The sequence below is a fragment of the Cladophialophora immunda genome (assembly GCF_000835495.1).
Source record: "Cladophialophora immunda strain CBS 83496 unplaced genomic scaffold supercont1.1, whole genome shotgun sequence".
Classification (NCBI taxonomy): Eukaryota; Fungi; Ascomycota; class Eurotiomycetes; order Chaetothyriales; family Herpotrichiellaceae; genus Cladophialophora; species Cladophialophora immunda.
Genome location: NW_015622541.1, coordinates 7,164,766 through 7,184,145, shown reverse-complemented (window position 1 = coordinate 7,184,145; position 19,380 = coordinate 7,164,766). Strand labels below are relative to the sequence as shown.

The 19,380-nt window shown below is 54.6% G+C and overlaps 6 protein-coding genes across 6 annotated transcripts; 2 read left to right on the top strand and 4 right to left on the bottom strand.

The window, feature by feature from the left end:
* Positions 1 to 260: 260 nt before the first annotated feature.
* PV07_02098 (uncharacterized protein) lies at positions 261 to 2,670 on the bottom strand (the record flags this gene model as incomplete). The annotated part of the gene is made up of 4 exons (XM_016388688.1): positions 261 to 1,792; positions 1,863 to 1,888; positions 2,011 to 2,130; positions 2,285 to 2,670. 4 exons carry the CDS (start codon positions 2,668 to 2,670, stop codon positions 261 to 263), a joined length of 2,064 nt encoding a protein of 687 aa, XP_016255616.1.
* A 391-nt stretch (positions 2,671 to 3,061) lies between these two features.
* Positions 3,062 to 5,767, bottom strand: PV07_02097 (allophanate hydrolase; the record flags this gene model as incomplete). Its single annotated transcript, XM_016388687.1, has 4 exons — positions 3,062 to 4,046; positions 4,138 to 4,367; positions 4,427 to 4,697; positions 4,782 to 5,767. The coding sequence occupies 4 exons, from the start codon at positions 5,765 to 5,767 to the stop codon at positions 3,362 to 3,364; spliced, it is 2,172 nt and encodes a 723-aa protein (XP_016255615.1). The 3' UTR covers positions 3,062 to 3,361.
* Positions 5,768 to 6,424: 657 nt separating this feature from the next.
* On the bottom strand, positions 6,425 to 10,637 carry PV07_02095 (uncharacterized protein). The gene is made up of 2 exons (XM_016388685.1): positions 8,903 to 10,637; positions 6,425 to 8,847 (listed from the first exon to the last, which is right to left on the bottom strand). Exon 1 carries the CDS (start codon positions 10,206 to 10,208, stop codon positions 9,042 to 9,044), a length of 1,167 nt encoding a protein of 388 aa, XP_016255613.1. The 5' UTR covers positions 10,209 to 10,637; the 3' UTR covers positions 6,425 to 8,847; positions 8,903 to 9,041.
* PV07_02096 (uncharacterized protein) lies at positions 6,683 to 8,791 on the top strand (the record flags this gene model as incomplete). Its single annotated transcript, XM_016388686.1, has 7 exons — positions 6,683 to 6,848; positions 6,912 to 6,928; positions 6,995 to 7,090; positions 7,175 to 7,343; positions 7,437 to 7,567; positions 7,617 to 8,139; positions 8,199 to 8,791. 7 exons carry the CDS (start codon positions 6,683 to 6,685, stop codon positions 8,789 to 8,791), a joined length of 1,695 nt encoding a protein of 564 aa, XP_016255614.1.
* A 472-nt stretch (positions 10,638 to 11,109) lies between the features above and the next one.
* Positions 11,110 to 13,257, bottom strand: PV07_02094 (uncharacterized protein). Its single transcript, XM_016388684.1, has 2 exons — positions 13,242 to 13,257; positions 11,110 to 12,983 (listed from the first exon to the last, which is right to left on the bottom strand). Exon 2 carries the CDS (start codon positions 12,790 to 12,792, stop codon positions 11,857 to 11,859), a length of 936 nt encoding a protein of 311 aa, XP_016255612.1. The 5' UTR covers positions 12,793 to 12,983; positions 13,242 to 13,257; the 3' UTR covers positions 11,110 to 11,856.
* Positions 13,258 to 15,800: 2,543 nt separating this feature from the next.
* Positions 15,801 to 18,155, top strand: PV07_02093 (uncharacterized protein). The gene has a single exon (XM_016388683.1). The coding sequence runs from the start codon at positions 16,226 to 16,228 to the stop codon at positions 17,909 to 17,911; it is 1,686 nt and encodes a 561-aa protein (XP_016255611.1). The 5' UTR covers positions 15,801 to 16,225; the 3' UTR covers positions 17,912 to 18,155.
* The last annotated feature ends 1,225 nt before the right edge of the window (positions 18,156 to 19,380 follow it).

Sequence of the window (19,380 nt, the reverse complement as noted above, 5' to 3'; positions counted from 1 at the left end):
AACGGATTTGGCCGCTTCCACGCTGGATCTCGGGGCATCGAAGCGACCCGCGGATCGTGTAACAGATTTGGTAATAGCCGGCCAATGGCGCAGAATGGCTGTTGAGAGTGTGTCAGTGTTTCGGATGCCACTGTCCGCCATGTGGGTGCGCAGGAAACTAGCTCTGATAAGCAGCGCTGACAGGGAACAGGCCATGGTAAGGTCGCCGCACACTGCCCTCCAAGCCCAGATCCGTAGCAAAACAATCCAAATGTGACCATTCACGAGTCCATCTGCATGTCGTAAAAGGCATCGTCGGTGCTGGGGAAGAAGGACTCCATCGCCGTATCCTCCTCGGGCTGTTGCTGGAGCATGGGGAACGACCAGCGCCGGCTGTCGATGGCGTCGGCGGCCTTCAGCAGCGATCCCACGGCCGACTCGAGGATGCCGCTGGCAATCTCCAAGAACTCGGCGCTCTTGTTCGACACCCGCAGCGTCCAGCGATATTCCTGCAGCCGGCGCTGGTAGAACTCGGCCTCCTCCTGGCTCACCGAGGTGACGAAGCACAGCCCGGCAAAGGTGCCGATCAGCGCAAAGTTGAACTTGGACGCAAAGTACCAGAACGACTGGAGGTGCTCGGGCTTGAGCCGGTTGAAAAAGTCCATGGCACTGATCAGCCGCGCTTTGGCGGCGGACCGACAGATCTGGATCATGTAGGGGTCGGTGTTGTGCGAGAGCGAGCGCAGGATCCGGCGATGCAGCGTGATTTCCGTGGCGAAGTAGGCCAGGTGTAGGTAGCCCACCGAGCTCAGCTTGCCCACGCGCGTGGCGTCCATGCGCAGCGTCTCGGGCATCTCGGTGTACCACGATCGCAGCTTGAGCTGGATGGGTTTGGCGCGGTCGAGGATGGCCTTGGTGCTGTCGTACGAGTTCTTGACTTCGATTTCCGCCTTGAGCGAGTAGAGTCCCTCCAGCACCTCGGCGAGCATCTTGGTCAGCGTGATCATCGCGCTGAACAGCGTCCGGCCCTTCTCGACCTCGGTGCTTCCGTCCTCCTCGTCCTCGTCGGCGGCACTTTCGGGGAAGTCGCTGCTGATCACTGGCTGCACGGCCCAGTTGGTCGAGGAAATGTGAGGAGGCCGTCCATAGATCAAGGCCGACCACGTGTCTTGCATGAATAGCGCCCAGCCCAGTCGTTTCCGAAGCCCCTTCTCCCACGACGGGATCCGCCAGTTCGAACAGTCCAGATGCAGCCCGAGATCCTGGCCGATGGCGACGAGCTGGGAGGTCAGCTGCCACGCCTGGTTGCTGCCCGGCCGTTGGAGCAGGAGCAGCCCTGCCTGGACGGTGGACAGCTTGGCCCGGTGCGAGACGTCTTGGAGGGTCCGGTAGGCGACGTCTTCGAGTTCGGCCATGTTGGGCTTCAGCTGTTTGGCCAATTCGGCGCTGTAGGACCACCAGTTCAACGCCAGGATGTAGACGGCGGCCAGCAAGGGAGGCGAGAACTCCCGATGGGTCCGGCCATACTTCTCCAGGTAGACTTTCTTGTGCAAGATGGGAAAGGTCGGATGGACAATCCGGAAGTAGAGCTTGATCAGAGCCTCGCCGTGGGGGGCGACAATGCGCTCGATGTTGTCGAGCTCCTCGACCTCCCGGGCGTGGTTGGGAGAGTCCGAGTCGGCATATTGGTGGAAGAACTCGTTGGGGCCGACTTTGCGAAAGGAGCCTTGGTCGGCGGGACTCTCGCCCTTGATGTCGTCGTATAGTCGAAGATCTAGCAGTGCAAAGTCATGTTCATCGGTAGGTCCAATGTCTACCACGGATAAGTATCTCTATGACATATCTCTACCGAGGGACTAGGGGGGGCCGAGCAGGCAACCTACATTTTGCATATCTATGATTTTGCAGCCTGTCCATGACCATGTCAGCTTCAAGGAGAGATAAAGGGTTTGATGGATGGGGAGGGAGGAGGGCAAGGCTCTTGCGGGATAGGAAACTTGGTCCAAAAGCCACTACAACAATACAACATACCCCAAGGTCTTCTTCAGCAGTGACTCGCCCTGCAAGTTGGCATAATCGTCGATGACGGGACCAGTACGAATGGATTCAGCAGATTGCCGTCGTGGGGCGTGGCCGTTGCCATCGGAACCTCTGTTATCTATGTCTTAGCCTTGGATGATAGGGGGACAACGGACAAAATATGCAAGACCCGGGAGGGCGGTAGTCTTGGGTTGGACGGAGGGGAGGGGGAGGGGTGGATTTGGTGTTTGATAAAGCAAGGTGGGATAAAAAGGGGGGCCCTTACGATCGTCTCTGCCGAGCTAGGAAAGCAACCGAAGCATTCTCGGAATTGGCAATGCCCCCAGGGAGGGTAGTCGAGGCGGTGGGAGTGGGAGGCTGCTGCTTTCGTCGGCGTGGAGCGGCGTCTTCGATAAAGGTACAGGCCTGCTTGTGGAACTGGCACATCACACACGAGGCCGCGTCTGGGTTGATGACGCAGCGACTCTTGCGACGGCGACAGCCATCGCAAGGACGGTCGGGTCGAACGCCTAGGGGGCTCGGCCCTTCTCCCACGCGAGCACTGGGGGACGGTGTCATACCGCTCACACTACCTGGGCCAGGACCGCCAAAGGAGGGACTGACACCATTATTATCACCGAAGGACGAGGGAGGCGACATGGTTGAGAGCATGACGATTAGACCTTCGTTTAGGACAACTGATAGCCTTTATTGGGCGAGGAGGAACGAAGGAAGCTTCAGGGCAGGCGATGCCATTATCATTGTGCCAATCTTTTTTTTTTCTTCGGTGGTGATATGTTTTTGGTGAATGGGCTTTTTAAACCGCTTCCCGATCAGTAGTCATTTCGATTGTGTCCCTGAGGCGCGTCAGGATAAGCTTCTGTGCTCTGGTAGGACTTGGGAGCTCGCTGGCAGCCCGGGGGGAAGGCAGAAAACGGGTAAAGGCAAGATCTCGACCTAGAGCTGAGACGGCGAAGCGGAGCCTGGGCAACTAATGGGCGTGGAGCAGATGTCATGTCTAGCCGGGTATAGCGAATGGCCCTGCAATTGATTGAGTAAGAAATAGCAGACAAGGCCGTCTAGTGTCGCTTCCCACGGCTGCTCGAGATAAGGAAGCCGGCCACTCGATTGGCTGATCTGCTGGGTGCCATGACCCAAGGGCCTCCGTAGGGGCACCATAGGGCACCGTAGGCCACCGACCAGGCCGCTGGGCGTGGGTGAGACGCTTCAACCTTCGACATTGGGCCATGCTGGGGTCCTGGGTCCTCGTCTGCTCGCCCTAATGCAACATGTCCTGCTCTTTTATCAATACACACGCAACAAACCACAAGAGAAAAGAATACTAAGAGTTGTCCCCTCCCGCCTATCGCCCCGTCGCCTCCTGGTATCGGCCGGCAATCCCCAGCACCTCGCTGTCAGAGCATCGGCTGCCCAGGAACGTGACGCTGAACGGCAGTCGAGGCCCAGCCTCGCTTTCCTGGTATGTCGAGGATGGCACGGCAATGCCGCACATGTCCAGCACGTTGGCAAAATGCGTGAAGGTGCCCATCTTCGCATTCAGCCGGATGGGATCTGCAAGCATTTCCTGGATGGTGGGATGCCACGGCGCGGTGGGCACCACCACCACGTCAAGCCCCAATCGATCGGCACTCCTGAACTGCGATGTGGCTTGTCGGGAGTACAGCGCCTTGGCCTGGAGTTCTCTGAACAACTGCACCGCCGTGCTCTGTCGTGCCACCACCTTCTCGAATAGCTCGAGGATGACCGGGTGGAGGTGCTGCCTGTTCTTCTCCAGAAAATCGTCCGGTAAGCTAGCCAGTCTCTCCGAGACAAACGTGCCTTCATAGAGCAGGTCTCCCGCTTTCTGGAATGGAGTCCAGTCCATGGCCACCAGAGTGCCTCCCATGCCTTGGAGCCGTGCGACGGCTTCATTAAACAGTTTGCGGAAGCTAGGTGAACAGACTTCGAGAAGCTCGGGGGGAGGGATGCCAAATCGAAATGCCTCTCGTTGCGTCCCTATCGAGTTGACGTGTCGTTCGGCAGGGAATCTGTCATCATTTCTGTTAGCCACCATTGACAGTGGCGGTGCAACCAAAGTGATTCTTGGGATAATAACAGTCCCAAAAGGAAGGAACTTACGTATCGCGGGCATAACGGTCATTTTCATCGTATCCCTCGCACACCTGCCACAGCGTACGGGCATCTTCGACCGTCCGGGCGGTGAAGGCGATGCAATCAAGTGACAAGCAAGCAGGCGTCACGCCCTCAAAAGACACCAACCCGCGTGTAGGCTTGTATCCCACAACGCCGTTGAAGCCAGCTGGCACTCGCCCAGACCCGGCCGTGTCTGTTGCCAGCGAGAAAGTCGCCTGGAGCCCACACGTCAGTGACGCACGTCAAAAGCCCACCCAAATCAAAGTCGACCTACCAGATCTGCGCCCACGCTCACACAACTTCCGCTGCTGCTCCCGCCAGATATGTGCTCGTCGCTGAAAACGGAGTGCGTGATGCCGAACGGGCTTCTGCACCCGCTCAGCCCAGTTGCCAATTGATCCAAGTTGACTTTGCCCAGGTATAAGGCACCCTGTCCAACCACCTTTTGGTAGCACATGGCAGATTTGGTGGCCACAAACGCCAGTGGGGGACACGCCGTGGTGGTTTCGACTCCTTGCACGTCAATAGAGTCCTTGACTGTGAACCTGTCGAATAGTTAGCGAAAAGAGGAAACACCTTCAAGTAGAACATCTTAGGGCTACCGCTGCACGCTTTCTGGGGATGCTTACGGCACACCAAATAGTGCTGGACGCGCGTTCTTGTCTGGATAGAGCTCCAGGAGACGGCGTGCTTGGTCCAAGACTGCCTCTCGCGACTCTCGTCGGATCCATACCGCGCCATCAATGTGTTCATATTTCTCGATCCGGTCGAACAGCGCATTGACCAGCTCGAGGGGAGACAATCCACTCCTGTACGAGGCCTGGAGATCGGCAATCCCGAGCTTCCCATCCCAAGACGGCGGTGTCTGCGGAGGCGTGCTGACTCCCTTGCTCTGGCTTTGCCAGGGGGAAAGCACATCCAGCACCGGTTGGAGATCGGCCACGAAGCCGAACAGGCCCTGGGACCAGTGGATCATGTCGAGCGAGGCGGTTTTGAAGGCCGAGTTGTAGCCGGCCGTGCTCTGCACGATGCCGCAGCACTCGAACCCCCGGTCGTTGGCTTCTCGGATCGTGGTTGAAAAGCAGCATTCTGTCGTGACCCCGGAGACGAGGAGGTGGGTGATCCCGTAGGCCTTCAATTTGTGCAGGATCGGGGTGTTCCAAAACGAGCCCTTGCCCGGCTTGTCAATCACCACCTCCGATGGGAGGGGCTGCAGCTCGTCGACGATGTCGTGGCCGTACTCCCCGCGCACCAAAAGACGTCCCATTTCGCCTTTGTCGCCGATCACCTTCAGATGTTGCGTGTTCCCAGGTGCAGCCGCCTGTCGAACGAGTTTCGAGGACGGACAGTCCGCCAGGGACGGCACCTGGCCTTCTCTGGTGTGGAAGATGTGCATGCCAGCATCGCGGCATGCATCCAGGAGTTGCTTCGTAGGAGCAATGGAGGCCTGAACCGCCTCCAGGTTTCCGCCTTGGATCTCGCCAAAGCCGCCAGCGGAGATGAAATCACGCTGCATATCAATCACCAGCAGCGCCGTGTGCTGGAGCGGGAAGGAAAAGGGGTAGGGCTTCGCCTCGATGGTGAGGAAGCCTTGCTTGTCCTTTGACATACCCATGGTGGGAGATTGATGTTTTTGAGCGCACAAATCACGCGAGAAGCATATGCCACCTTGAGCAGTCTAAGAAGTCTCAAGCCCGGGGCTTACGACTGACGGAGATGTGAGGCTTTATACGGTACTGAGCCTGGGGATACCCTCGGTGGATGATACTCGTATGGTGGCGATCATCAGATGTCGTTTAGTCAAGAAAACATCCAGGACGCTCAAGACCTTGTGAACCCGAACGTGGTCGATCTGGAGGTTGTTGGCCCATTGAGCCAATGCTGTGCTTGGACGAGGGCGCAAGGCGAGGCGTTGATAACGGATAAGGCCGATGACCCCGGAGACGCCAGAACGGGCTAGCCTCGTACCGCGCGGCCTGTAATGTTTCATCCGCCGGCGGCCGCTGCCCCCATTTCCGCCCTGTGGCCGTCGGCGGTATTGTCAGAGCCTTACGGCACGTGACTCCAGTATCAGCAGCCTCGCCGGCGGCGCCCATCAGCGGCCGGCGGCTTTATCAGCGCCCAACCCACACCTCGCCTGCACCTGTATCTTGGAGTATCTTGGAGTATCTTGGAGTATCATGGATTCTGGCTCTATCCACAACCATCCTGACCCCGGATTACGATCTCTCCAGACTCACATGGGTCTGGATCTGCAGATCTGATGACCTCGGCGGGCCTTCGACCACATGCCGCGGGGCCCTATCTGCCCGTTCTCCTCGTGGCTCCCTTGTCTATCTGTGCATGCCCCACCCAGCTCGTCTATCCTGCAACTGTCCAGCCTTGGGATTGAACTTCTTCAGCCCATGAGCTGAAGGGCTATATAGATCTCTGTTTCGCCTCCCGATTGTGTTGGAAGATTCTCAATCCTTCAACACTCGCGTCTTCGACTGAACTTAGTCCTTGACTTTGACACATCCCAGCCCACAACATGGTCAACTTCTCCGCAGAACGCTTCTCGCCGAAGCGCCTTTCGCCCAAGCGCATCAAGGCCAAGATCGAGCCTCAGCTGCACTGGCAGGTCCCTATGGAAAAGGGCGTCTACCAAGATGCTCGCTGGTCCAACCCAGATCTCGACCCTATCAAACCTGAAGATCGTAAGTCTTTCCTGCTACCAAAGCGCCTTCAACCAAGTCAATCCCAGCTGACTATGTCTGCAGGTACCTGGGGTGCCTTGGTACGTGCCTAGCTCTCAGGCTCCGGAGCCGGTTCGAGATTCACAAGACTGACTTCCCTTCCATAGGATTATTGGGCATATTGGACCAGCGATATGCTTGCGCCTCCACTGGCATCCACAGTGTCGTCTGTCATGAGCTTGGGATTTACTGCCCGCGAAACGGTGAGTACCTTGGTTCTGAACCAGCTTGGAGGAGCTTTATCCCAAAGCTCGCAAGTCTTGTAAATGCTGACGACAAATTGGCAGATCCCCATCGTCTTTTGTGGCTTCGCTCTTTGCTCGGGAGCATTGACCCTTACTGGAAAGATGGGTGCCCGATATAGCATCCCCTTCCCAGTGCTGGTGCGCTCTATCTTCGGAATGTATGGGAGTTATCCAGTCATCGTTCTGCGGTCATTCGTGGCGGCCATGTGGAGTAAGCCTCCCTTCCTGATAACTTGACGAGACTGTTACACTCGTCACGCGCGTTTCTTGCAGACATGAAAGTCGAGCTGACTTTGATAAACAGCCGCAATTCTGTGTGTCCAGGCGGGTGACTTTCTCAACAACTGTCTCACGGCGATCTGGCCGAGCTTTGCCAACTTTCCCAATCATTTGCCTGAGAGTGCTGGCATCACTTCAGCTGGACTCCTCTGCTTTGTGAGCATACCCGATTCCTGCATCCGAATCGAGCACTGATGATGTCCAGTTCATTTACTGGATCTTCCAAACGATCCTAGCCTGCATGCCCATCAAGAAGCTGCGAATCCTTTTCCTGATCAAGGGTATCGTCGTTCCTCCGACCTTCCTCGCCCTGTTCTTGTGGGCCGCCATTGTCACAAAAGGAGGTGGGCCACTGGTGACCGGACATGCCGAAATCACTTCGACATACATGAACACAGCATATTCCGCTCTGACCGGGTTGAACGCCATCATCGGCCTCTTCAGCTCCATGGCGGTCAACTTCCCGGATTTCAGTCGATTCTCCAAGAACAACCTGAAGGGATACAACCAATTCTTTGCATTGCCCGTCATCGGAACGCTGGGCGCCTTGACCCCGATCTTTGTCACTTCAGCCCACAGTTACCTGTGGGGAGAATTCCAGTGGTATATGCCGGCTGTGATTGCCAAGTTCGACTCCCGCGCCGCCAAGTTCTTCACGGCCTTCAGTTTCATGCTGGCCACAATTGGTAACCAGATCGCGGCTGGGACGTATCCGTTTTCCAACGATAGTAAGTGTCCGCCGATGTTGTTTTGAAAGTCGAACGGTCAGTGCTAACCAGGAGCACAGTCTCTGGTCTTTGTCCCAAGTACATCAACATCTTCCGCGCCACCTTGATCATCTCGGTATTCTGTGTCGTGTCGAACCCATGGCAGATCATCAAAAACGCATCCGGCTTGCTGGCCTTCCTGTCCGGCTACAGCATGTTCATGGGTGCCATTTGCGGCACCATGTGTAGCCACTACTACCTCATTGTGCACAAGAAGCTTAACATCCACGAGATGTACAACGGCCATGGCATTTACCGATACTCCAAGGTCGGCATCAACTGGAGGGCTTACGCGTCCTTCTTCACGGCGGTGGCACCGCTGCTGCCGGGTTTCTGCAAGAGCATTGACACAAACCTCAATGTCGGAGGTGCCTGGAAGATCTATACCTTTTCCTGCATCTATGGCTTCACCACTTCCAGCCTTGTCTACTACCTCATCTGCACTTATGTTTCGGACGTGGGTGCTGCGAAGATTGATGAGGCGGTCTATCCACCATCAAAATCGCAGAATACAGACGTCGAAGTTGGAGTCGCTCCATCGGAGGAAGATTCGATCGAGGAGAAGGCCGGTGTTGCGGTAGCCATCGGAGCAAAGGAATTTGACTCTCAGTAGATAAGGAGCAGTTGGTAAGGACGTTGGATCTGGCTGGGAAGGATGCGTAACGAGAACTGATCGGTCTTGTTGGCGGATGATGATGAGTGGGGAAGTCGAGGAACGCAATACCCAGATAGTTTGCTCACGAGATGTTTAGTCCTTCGACATGCCGCAGCTTTTCAAGCAAGATAGTTTATTGTCTCTGACAGGCAGGCCATACCTTGAGGTAGTTTGCAAGCCAAAAACACAGACCAAGCTACCCTGACCTTTATCGGTAATACTCTTTTGTGGTCCGTTTAACCACCTCAGTGTCGTACTCCGAGTAGCTCGAGCGGTCATCATCACGCTGATGATGGCGGTGGTGTCGCCTTCTGGAGTGGCCTCTCTGTGGAGGATATCGGGGTCGCTGTTCATCTTCATACTCATATTGTCGCATCGTTTCCTCGGTGTAGGTGCGTCGCTCCTCATCCTCTTCATCGTACTCATGCAGTCTTGGGTCACTCCTCTGCGGACCGTATCTTCCTCGGGAGCGGCTTCGACTCCTGTTGCGGCGGGTGTAACCCGCTGCATAAAGATCATCGTCGAATTCTCCATTACCAACAAGATAGCGACCAGCCAAGTGCGCCTCGGCTCCTGGCCTTTCGTGCTTGCTTTCACTTGCATCATGATGACTGACTTGATCTCGGTAGAATCCTACACTGTGTTCGCTACGTCGTTCCACGAGCGAAGGCGGGGAATTGTTTCTGCCGCGCATTGCACTCCTCAGTCGTTTCGGCGGAGCAATATCATCGGCATAAGCGTCAGAGGTGCGACCTCGGCGGGCGTAGCGAGGATCATCGTCGATTTCTTCCGTAACGTGGACATCCTTGTACCGTACATCTCTCACTGTTCGATCACGACCGCCACCTCCAGTTCTCTCATACATAAACACATCGTCCACCTTCTTGGACGCTGTCAATGGCGGATCACCGTATCTTGAGCGTGGAGGTCGGTCATAACCCTTCGAACCCACATCAACCAGGTAGTCGCGTGAGCGTGCCCCATCAAGGTCGAAGACATAAGCTCCATCGTCTCTCCGTTCGGGGCGGAGAATTTCATACTCGGATCGGCCATGATCGCGGGGTCGATCAAGAATCACAGCGTTGGAACGTCTAACATATGATTCGGAGTTTCTGTCGCGGCCGATTTCATACGTCGTCTTCGTCGCACCTACAGGCGGAGGCAGTTGAGTACGTGTGTCACTGGTCCTTGACCTCCTGTCAATCTCAATGCGATCATCGCGATAATCTCGAGAGTATGATTTTTCGACCCGGTAATCATCGTCGTAATCATACTCCCGCCTCGGTAGCCGGGCCGGAATCCGCTCATCGACTTCATCTCGGGCTCGGCTTGAGTAGACAACCTTGTAGGAGCGGTCGTCTCCGCGCGTAGACATGGCTGGTAATTTGTGAGATAGGCTATGATGTCGATGGACGGATTCAAAACACAGGGACAGAATAAATTCTACCGAGCTGAAAAAGTTTTGTTTGGACAACGCATCGATCAGGGTTAGGGAGATTGCTTTTTTCGCCCAGCCCTCCCCCGAGGAGGCGCGAGGAATCTGAATGGCTCAAAGTTCAGCGCCAGCCTGGACAACAAGTGGTGTGCGGTGATCGGTCGACCGGTGTGACAAGAATGGGCGACGATGCAGGTGGGTGACTGCGGTGGCTGCGGTGGCTGCGTCGTCCTGCTGACGTCATCCGTTGGTGGTCTGAGAGCTGGCCTCGCTTGCTCGACCTGTTGCCCAGTTTGTGCAGCCACCGGTCAAGCACCAGAAGCTCACTCATGTAAGGTTGGGGCTGTCAATCGACGAATGTGTTGTACAGAATCAACTTTTGAGGACAAGCCGAGAGTGGGTGAATTAGTTGGAATTGGGTCATCCCGTCGGTAGGCTTCCTTGGCACATCTGCTGCCCCCTGTGCCCCTGAAACAAGCCCTAAACACAGCTTGATTGATGCCCAGGTGCCAGGGTCTTGCAGTTGATCCTGGTCGACGTTAGCCAGCAAACTACGAAGATGAGGTGGTCCGCGACGCCAACAAGGAGCCACCGTGAATGATATCTTTCGTACTGGGAGGGAAGAGGTCACAGTAGCAGAGGGGGCAGGTTGGACATAGATTCTACCAGGTGAGCGAGAGCAAATAGGAGTTCTTTAAGCCCTTGTGCTATTCGAGAAGCATCCAGACTGTCAGGGAAGGAAAGGAAGGACCCTTCACGACTATACGTTGACCTGGGATTGAGGAACTCTAGGGTATGATGGGCCGCAGTCTCTGTCCGGCATGATCTGTCGTTGAAAGATGATGGCTCTGGGGAGGAGCGAGAATGTCAAACGATGAGAGGGACAGCAAGCTTGACGAGTGACCGAAATGCAACCACCAAATGGGATGAGCACTGTCATTCACTTCGTTTGCTCCTGCGTCGGTTCTTCGTTGGTATACAGAAGTCTGTTCGTACATCAGAGCAGCAAAGCTGCTGAACCTGTGAACCCTATTGAACCAATTTCCACCATCATGTCTCAGGACGCAACGCGCTCCAGTGCATAAAACAGTTCAAACAGAGTTGCAATGTCATCTTGATGAGTAGGATGCCTAGCAGGTATCTTTTATCCCAAGTAGGGAGGCCTCCAGCGAGGAGCTCTTGGGATAGATGACGCCATGCTCGAAGTAAACAAATCCAGCGTCTTCGAGAAGATACCAGTGGGAGACAAGCCACAGAATCCACCTGGATATTGGTATCCCCCTTGAATAGCAACATATGCGACACATGCGACACGATACTCCACAACCACCATTGCCAAAATCGTCGATCCACCTCCCCCTCTCGCAAGGGCTGATCATTGCCGATCAACGAACGAGAAGGCATTAATTGGTGGCTTTAGTATTCCATTAGTAAAACCAGACAACACCTCCCCGCACTCCGCCAGAAGACGTACTTGTTCGGTCCTGCACGAGCCGCTTTAGCTGAATATGTGCCAGCATAAATAGCCCGACTATCTTCTGCAGGCCCTTGCTAGGGATAATTCGACAGACGAGGAGCTTCCTTGGCCTTAGACCACCCGGCATAAGCCACGCGCAGCAAAGGATTCTGTCCTCTGATACGAGCTGGGTTGTGATCTCTGCTCGGCGCGTATGCTGTTGGCAATAAAAAGACCGCACCGGTTGATGAGATCCATCAACTTCCGGTCCGACCTGTCGGAGATATCGAGACAACCGATAAAATAGTTGATGGCCTTGAGGTGCGTTTGAGCAGCGGTAAAGTCCTGCAGGTACCAATTCGTCACGCAATGGAGGAGCATTTCCTGCAAAATTTGCCGATCCGTCAACGTTCTCGTGGCTGGATCTGCGAGCTGCTCCCGTAACCGTTGGAGAGACGGTTGCATATACTTGGTGGCCTTGATCTCGAATTCCTCTCGTCGACTGGGTATATCGGCTCCCATTCTCGCCGCTGTGCACGCAAGCATGGCATATCCGTGAATTCCCCCAACAACTCGTTTTGAGAAGCTTGAAAAGTCTTCCGAAGAGACCAGCTGATGGAAGAGATCTTGGTTTTGTGATTGGCCCTGGGGGTGTCGCTCTTGCCTAAAACATAGAGTGTTGAAATATTGTAGCAGTTCCTCGACTTCGGGCGACTTCCCCGGAGAGCTGGCGCGCGGAGAAGAGCTTGCTGGCTCAATCCCCAGCTCGGGCGTAACCAATGCACGGGGCTTCGGTGTTGATGGTGTCTCGCTTCGCAGCGGCGGGGTTGATCTCGGCGACCGGTGCTTGTGACCGATGGATTGCTTTCGAGGGGACGGAGGTGCTGAGCCTAGCTCGGTGGTGTCTTCGACTCTGAACATGTGCAATTGCTTGTTCTTCTGGTTGCGGCATGACTGTACATGGCTTAGGATAGCCGAGGCGTCTTTCCCGTGGCATCTAGAGAGAGACAGAGAAGCTCTGTCCTTGTTGACAAATAGGTAGACCGTCGGATGCCCGTTCTTGGACATGTTGATGGCGGAGGACGTACAGGTTGATACTTGGAGGTGATTCCGATGGTTCGTAGAGCAGATAGAATGGGACACATCGCGAGGAAGGAGGAAGTCGGGAGACTATAGATTTATCATGTTTCATGGTGGATGTTGGATTTGTGCCAATTCTACAGTTTCAGCCTCTCTCTTGCACCCAGATCGATGTGAATCTGCTGCATCGGATTAGCGAAGCCATCTTGCGCGCGCCTGGCTCGAATTGAGAAGTTGTGGCCCTCGAATTCATTGGGCGAGGAAGCTGGGACGCCCGCCGAACCATCGTTGAAGGGGGCGATCGTTGATGGCGGATAAAATATCCTCGCGGGTCTGGCTCCAAGAATCAAGGCCCGGGCAAATAAATAGGGCCAGGGAGAATAAATTGCGATTGCAGTGTGTTTCCTCGATCGACATAGATGAAAGGTAAGACGTACGAAGGTGCTGGGTGGTACGACTCGCGACTCGCGTCCACCGTCATGATCCATCATCGCTCGATTGGCGTCTCGTCAGTTCTCCTCAGGCGGGTTTTATCCCCTTTGGTCCTCGACTTCAGCCACACCGCGTGGTGCTTCTCTGGTCTAGATGACTAAAGAGCCACCGGATGCGAAGCCCATTGGACTCGGGAGAAAACCACACGATCGAAGATCAGGAAAATCCTGAGGAGCCAACAGGCCACAATGTCGGCCCCGTAGCTACTTGTACTTGTACATGTGCCTACAAGGAGGACTAACGCTTGGAACGAGCCACCAGAGTATAACTACCGAAGCTCTATCCCTCCGTGGCTGATGGCCAAGGCCAGCAGCGGTGGAGAGGTCTCAGGTCCATCTGCATCCAAACAAGCAATCTGGAAGCGAGGACTGAAGCGTCGGAGCCATGTATCCAAAATCTGCATCGACCTGGGGGGGCAAGTTCTTGCATTCTGCTGTACATGCGTTGCTGACATGCGTGGATGTCTCTCTGTATACGTCAAGTGCCTAGATAGGTTTCTGCACAGTTAGATCGAAATTAAACAAGAGGTAGAGCGTTTAATCCCAGCGAGCGACGGTTAGCTTCAAGTCTGGACCATCTGTGCACCTTCCCAAACAGCAAGTTGCTGCTCTGGCGCTGCTTGGATGTCGGCCCAGCTGCTATTTGCCATCTCGCATCTTGCTCCAGGTTCATTGCTTTGGTGGCATTGCCGACACCAGGGGTTTGCCAGGATCGGCCCATGCATGCTTACCAAGGAGGTCACCAACACGTTTTCATGCCAATCCCCGGCAGGTCCCTCCATTGTTGTAGTGTCCGTGGCTCTAGCATTGCTTCTCTTCTTCCACGGGACCAATCCGCAAAGGGATTCCTTTCTCAGCAGCTGTGCTGTAAGCTAGGATTGGTCATGGTTATTGATACGCTTAGACTCCATTCCACCTGAGGACATTGGTTGGCGAGGCGGAAGCTCCATACCTGAACTACTCTCGGGCACCGTTATGTGAATATGACGCACTCTTCCCGTGGGATTGGGCCGAGAAAGCTATCCACGAGAAACCAAAAGATTGAGGACTGATGTGACATGCCGCATGGGTATTGTCAGAGATCATGAGACCAAGGCTGGAGAATGCGAGCACTCACAGCAATGTCGTGGAAGAATATGAGCAAACCACTTGTTGGTAAGTTAGATCGATGAATGCATTGCTTTGTTTGTCTTTCGATTTGTGCACCAGATGCCAGGTGAAGCTGCCACTGAAGCGTTATTTTGATTTTTCATCTCATCCCTTGGCTGGCGTTGGTTTCTCAGAAAAAGCCTGCTATCTCGTCTGTGCCGAACTCAGGACTATTGACTCATGCATCTCGATCTCTTTCCGGGTGTTGCTATTACATCAGGCCATCTCCGGTCGAACGCGATGGACTAGCTCTTTGCTCAGTCCATAGGGGGCCACAGAAGCAAAACCTGATGCTTGCCTCGACACTCTGATATATTAGCGGTTGTGACTACCATTTTGGGATCGACCTCTGAGGGACGAAGCACCGTTGCGCTTGACTCAGAACGTAGGTCTAGGCATAGCTTTTGCCGACTGTGTGTCTGACCTGAGGATAGTGGTATGCTCCAGCAGCAGGCGAGATCTAGTAGGTGACTGTTTCATCTTCTTGCTCTTTGGCTTTTGGGGTGGGAGAGCTGTTCCATTATACCTCAAGATGCCTGTTAGGAGCTCTCTGTATAGGTTTGTCGTCGCCAATTACCGAGCTTGGCCAACACTCGTCCATCGCGGAATATCAAGCTGTCATTTCGAGACGACTCTCTTCCACCATGACCTGACAATGTTTGCCGGATGCTTGACAGCACCTTATGCTTCATCCACTCTCAATGACGTCGGCCTAACGGCTAAGAGGAAGATAGGGCTTTTTGCCTGCGTTGTCCTCCGGGATGACGCAAAGCTAAATCGTCCTAAATGTCATTTTGCAAGGTGTAGTAGCAAGATTCTGCATAAGACTGTATGGTCGCGCCTGTTGTGGATAGCCCATCACACCATCTCATTCTTGTCCTTTCTCCCCTTCGAAAGCCGCCTTCCTACACGGCGGAAAGCATCGGTCTGATCAAGGTAACAGAAGTGGACGAAGAGGGACTGATCTCGAACGCAACTGACGGCGATCGAAGTTGCTGGAGAATGGAGTTTGATGAATCAGTCTGGGCGCTGCTGGGCTCTACGGCCAGAACTGGGGTTGGCATCCTGTAGTACTAGTAATAAGCAGGAAGTAATATCAACCCCGAAAGGCCGCGCCTGAGAGCATCTTGAATGCTAGGCGACCCTAAGTACCTCGTACGAAGAACCTAGGGTCCTAGGTAGATAATTATGTGACTTCCCAGAGTAACTACACAGGTGATGACATAGTTAAAGGTTAGTCGCAGCGAGCGAGGCGGGCCTAGCTAAAGAACATCAGGGGTAAGCCACAAAACGGGCATCTATCGCTACCACCGGTTTCCCTGGAACGAAGATCCTCTGCTAAAAATGTCACAGAGTCTTTCCTCTTGTGCCTATCAGCCTTGTTGGGTATGACAACCAAGGCAAGTTCCGTGCCTATCGCTGCACTCAGATGACCCAATTCGACTGACGATCCCTCCGGGTGCCTCTGCGAACCTGACAACGCGCCATGATGATTGGGTCTTGATCGTGGCGCAGGCGCCAGAACCCGACAATTCCGAACCTCTAGGCGGGTAACACTGGCTGGGCAAAGGAAGGCAACAAGGCGAAATGGAGTAGAGCAATGAGACAGCGATACGAGTATTTGACGGCTTCAATCCTCTCTCAAGGCAATCAGTCATGTGAGTGGTATCTGACTATGCGATACTGATGCCATCCAAAAGCGACGGCGTTTCCTGCTTGATATGAAATCCAGATAACCGTCGCACCTTGCGGGCAGCTTGAGCACCCGCTGCCACGCCAGAATGCCCTTCTTCAGTGACGCCCGCAAGCGCCGCAAATACACAGAACCTCCAGCTGCTGCTGTTCCTGTCTTTCCTCCAAACCCGCCCTCTTATGGTCTGAATACCTCTGCAGTCATCTACGAGGAGCCTCAACTGCAATGGACACCGCAGCCCGCGCCCTACTTCGCTCCGTCCTCGTATCCTTATATGACCTCGACCCTTTCCCTGCCGCCAGTCCAGAATATACACACAGAGTACCGCACAAGGCCTCTACAACCTCAACATACATGGTCACATCCAACATCAAACTATGTGGATGTTGGTCCTTCAAGAGCGCCCGTACCGATTGAGTTGCGAGAGAGAATCGACCACAAGTTGGGAGACGTCATATCGCTCATTGACGAAGATGCGTTTTCGGGTTCTGAAAAAGAGCTGATGATCACAGAGGGAGAGTTTCAGTCACCAGATTTGGCAGAGACATATGCGAAGGATCGGGACATGACGCGGGCACTTGGAGGGATGGAAAAAATGCCAGCGAGACAGAGGAAACAAGCGCAACAGAAGCAGACCAACGTCTTCTCTAAACTTGACTTGTACATGAACTCTCGACTACCGGTGTCCCTACAACCGTTTCGAGTCTATATACCAACATGGCCACTCCTATGTCTTGCGGCACAATATTCGAACAGCGCTTACGTCTCCCCACAGTCCTCTTCAGAACGCAAGGATTTCGTCTCGGCGGATGGCCGTCTAGGGACAAAGGCCATGGTAATCAAGTCGATCCCGTGCGACGACAAGAAAACCATTGTCTTCGCCATTCGTGGGACAAGTTTCTTCAGCGTGCGCGACTGGGGGGTCAACCTCGACACCGAACCCGTCTCGCCTGTCGGCTTTCTAGACGACGAGGGAAACCTGTGCCACTCGGGGTTTCTGCGAGTCGCCAGAGCGATGGTCAAGCCGATCGCGGCACGACTTCGACACTTGTTGGAAGAGAACCCGTCTCGGTCGAGCTGTTCCCTCCTGATCACGGGCCACTCCGCCGGCGGAGCCGTAGCGAGTCTGCTCTACGCCCACATGCTGGCTGAGACTGTTCAATCCGAACTCAATATCCTCACGGGCTGTTTTAAGAGAGTCCATTGTGTCACATTCGGAGCTCCACCCGTCAGTCTCCTGCCGCTACAAAAGCCCGACACGGCGGACGGACGCCTGCGCAAATGTCTGTTCCACTCATTCATGAACGAGGGCGACCCGGTCGTACGAGCAGAGAAAGCATACGTGAAAAGCCTCGTTGACCTCCTGTCGCGACCGATCCCATCATTGCCGTCCTACGAACCGAAGCAGAGCTCGGTGTCGACGCTGACGGCGCTCGGGGCGTCCATGTCGAGACTCGACCTCTCCCTGATCCCCGCGCCAAAGAAACAGCCGAAACCCAAGCCGCCGAAATCGAAACACCCGTCTATCCCGCTCAGAAAGCTGTGGTGGGACGTCCCTCCCGCGACCTTGTCAAATGCAGGCCGCCTCGTGGTGCTCCGCGTCCCTGACCGTCCTGGTGCGAACGAGGTGGACGTGACTGCGTCTCTGGTCAAGGACGAACAACTGCGACAAGTCGTCTTTGGAGATCCTCTGGTCCACTCGATGAATCTGTACGCGAGGAGGATTGAGATTCTCGCTGTGCGGGCGGTCACCGGGCGCGGTGGAGCATGTTAAAAGGGGACGGGAAGTCCTTTTGTGTCCTGCGTGTTTGTCGAACATGTTGTTATCTGCTGGTCCTCACCCGGGTTTTTTCCTGTTTGGATCCTGTATTATGAAGACCACACTATTCTAATGTTGTTATGCATGTAATGTAACGAGTCTATGTTGCCACGAGGCAGGGCGCGGTTGGAATGTAATGCGAAGCAATTCAATTCAGTGCAATGGATTCATCTATTAATCCAATATTCCAGCCATCGACCCAAGTAAGAATACGGAGATACATATGTAACCTGATACGGAAGCCCTCGGCGTCTTAAGCACCAGTGCTTTCTTCCCAGACAGATACTCCAGCGAGCTTTGGTGCTGGGTGCTGGGTGCCGGGGACTGGGTATCTTCTGTCTTCTGCTCACGCATTGTCCCCTTCTCGCCGTGACACCGTCTCCATTACCTCGTACACATTACACACGTCTACGAACATGCAAATGTGCAAACGTGCAAAGCATACGTAGCATATCAGAGTGGATCATGTCATAACGTGCCATACCATCCATCTATCGCCTTTCGTCCCGCGCGACACAAAGGTTCAATGAGACCCGAAGTGAGGTGATGATGGAGAAATAGAGTGACGAGGCTGAGATTCCACTCACTCACTCACTCACTCACTCACTCACTCGCCCAAGGTAAAAAGGGACAAAAGACCCTTCATTTCCCGAGTCTGTCCAGTCTCCTCTAGCCCCTTACCCTTCGTCCGATAGAGGAAGAGGCCCCATCGCTCGCTCGATTAGTTGATGGACAGACAGATGGGACGACGGTGTCGCGCACGGGTCGAGTCGAGTCGAGTTGTCCTGCATCACACCTGCCTACCTACCTGCCTGCCTACCTACCTAAGGTACCTACCTAAGGTACCTACCTAGGTATGCACACTGGCCTTGGAGCGTGAGCGCATTTCCCACGCTCTGTGGCGTCGTCTCGTGGTCTGTGTCCTGTATCCGGTGTCTTGACCCTAGTGTCCTCCTACATGCATACATACAGACATACGTACCAACGGGTCGACAGGGCGAATGGCCGCCGAAGGACTGATTGATTGACTGGCTGGCTGGCTGGCTGGCTTGACTGCCCGAGCGACGACCAAAGAGGAGTGATCGGGCGATGGATTGCATGGACCGGGTTGCAAACTCGAGAATCTCTCAAACCAGATTGGCGCGGTCGCTGCTGGTGGCCGAAGGCTGGATGCACGGTTCTTAGTTTCCCATTCTAACATACATGCACACCCTTACACGGTATATGTTACATATTACATATTTGCTGACCAGGGGGGGTTCCGACTCGCCAACTCGGAATCAAAGTTCCTCGTATTTTCCCGGCAGTGCCTTACCTCGCCTGCAGAAGCCTGGCCTCGGTGTCACACAGAAAGACATGCTAATGTACATGCAATGCATGTTTACAGATACGTCCTTCTTCCTCCAACGGGGAGGCCCATCGAG

Coding starts and splice junctions, on each gene's coding strand:
- PV07_02093 (XM_016388683.1), top strand. CDS start 16,226: ATGCCCTTCTTCAGTGACGCCCGCAAGCGCCGCAAATACACAGAACCT.
- PV07_02094 (XM_016388684.1), bottom strand. CDS start 12,792: ATGTCCAAGAACGGGCATCCGACGGTCTACCTATTTGTCAACAAGGAC.
- PV07_02095 (XM_016388685.1), bottom strand. CDS start 10,208: ATGTCTACGCGCGGAGACGACCGCTCCTACAAGGTTGTCTACTCAAGC.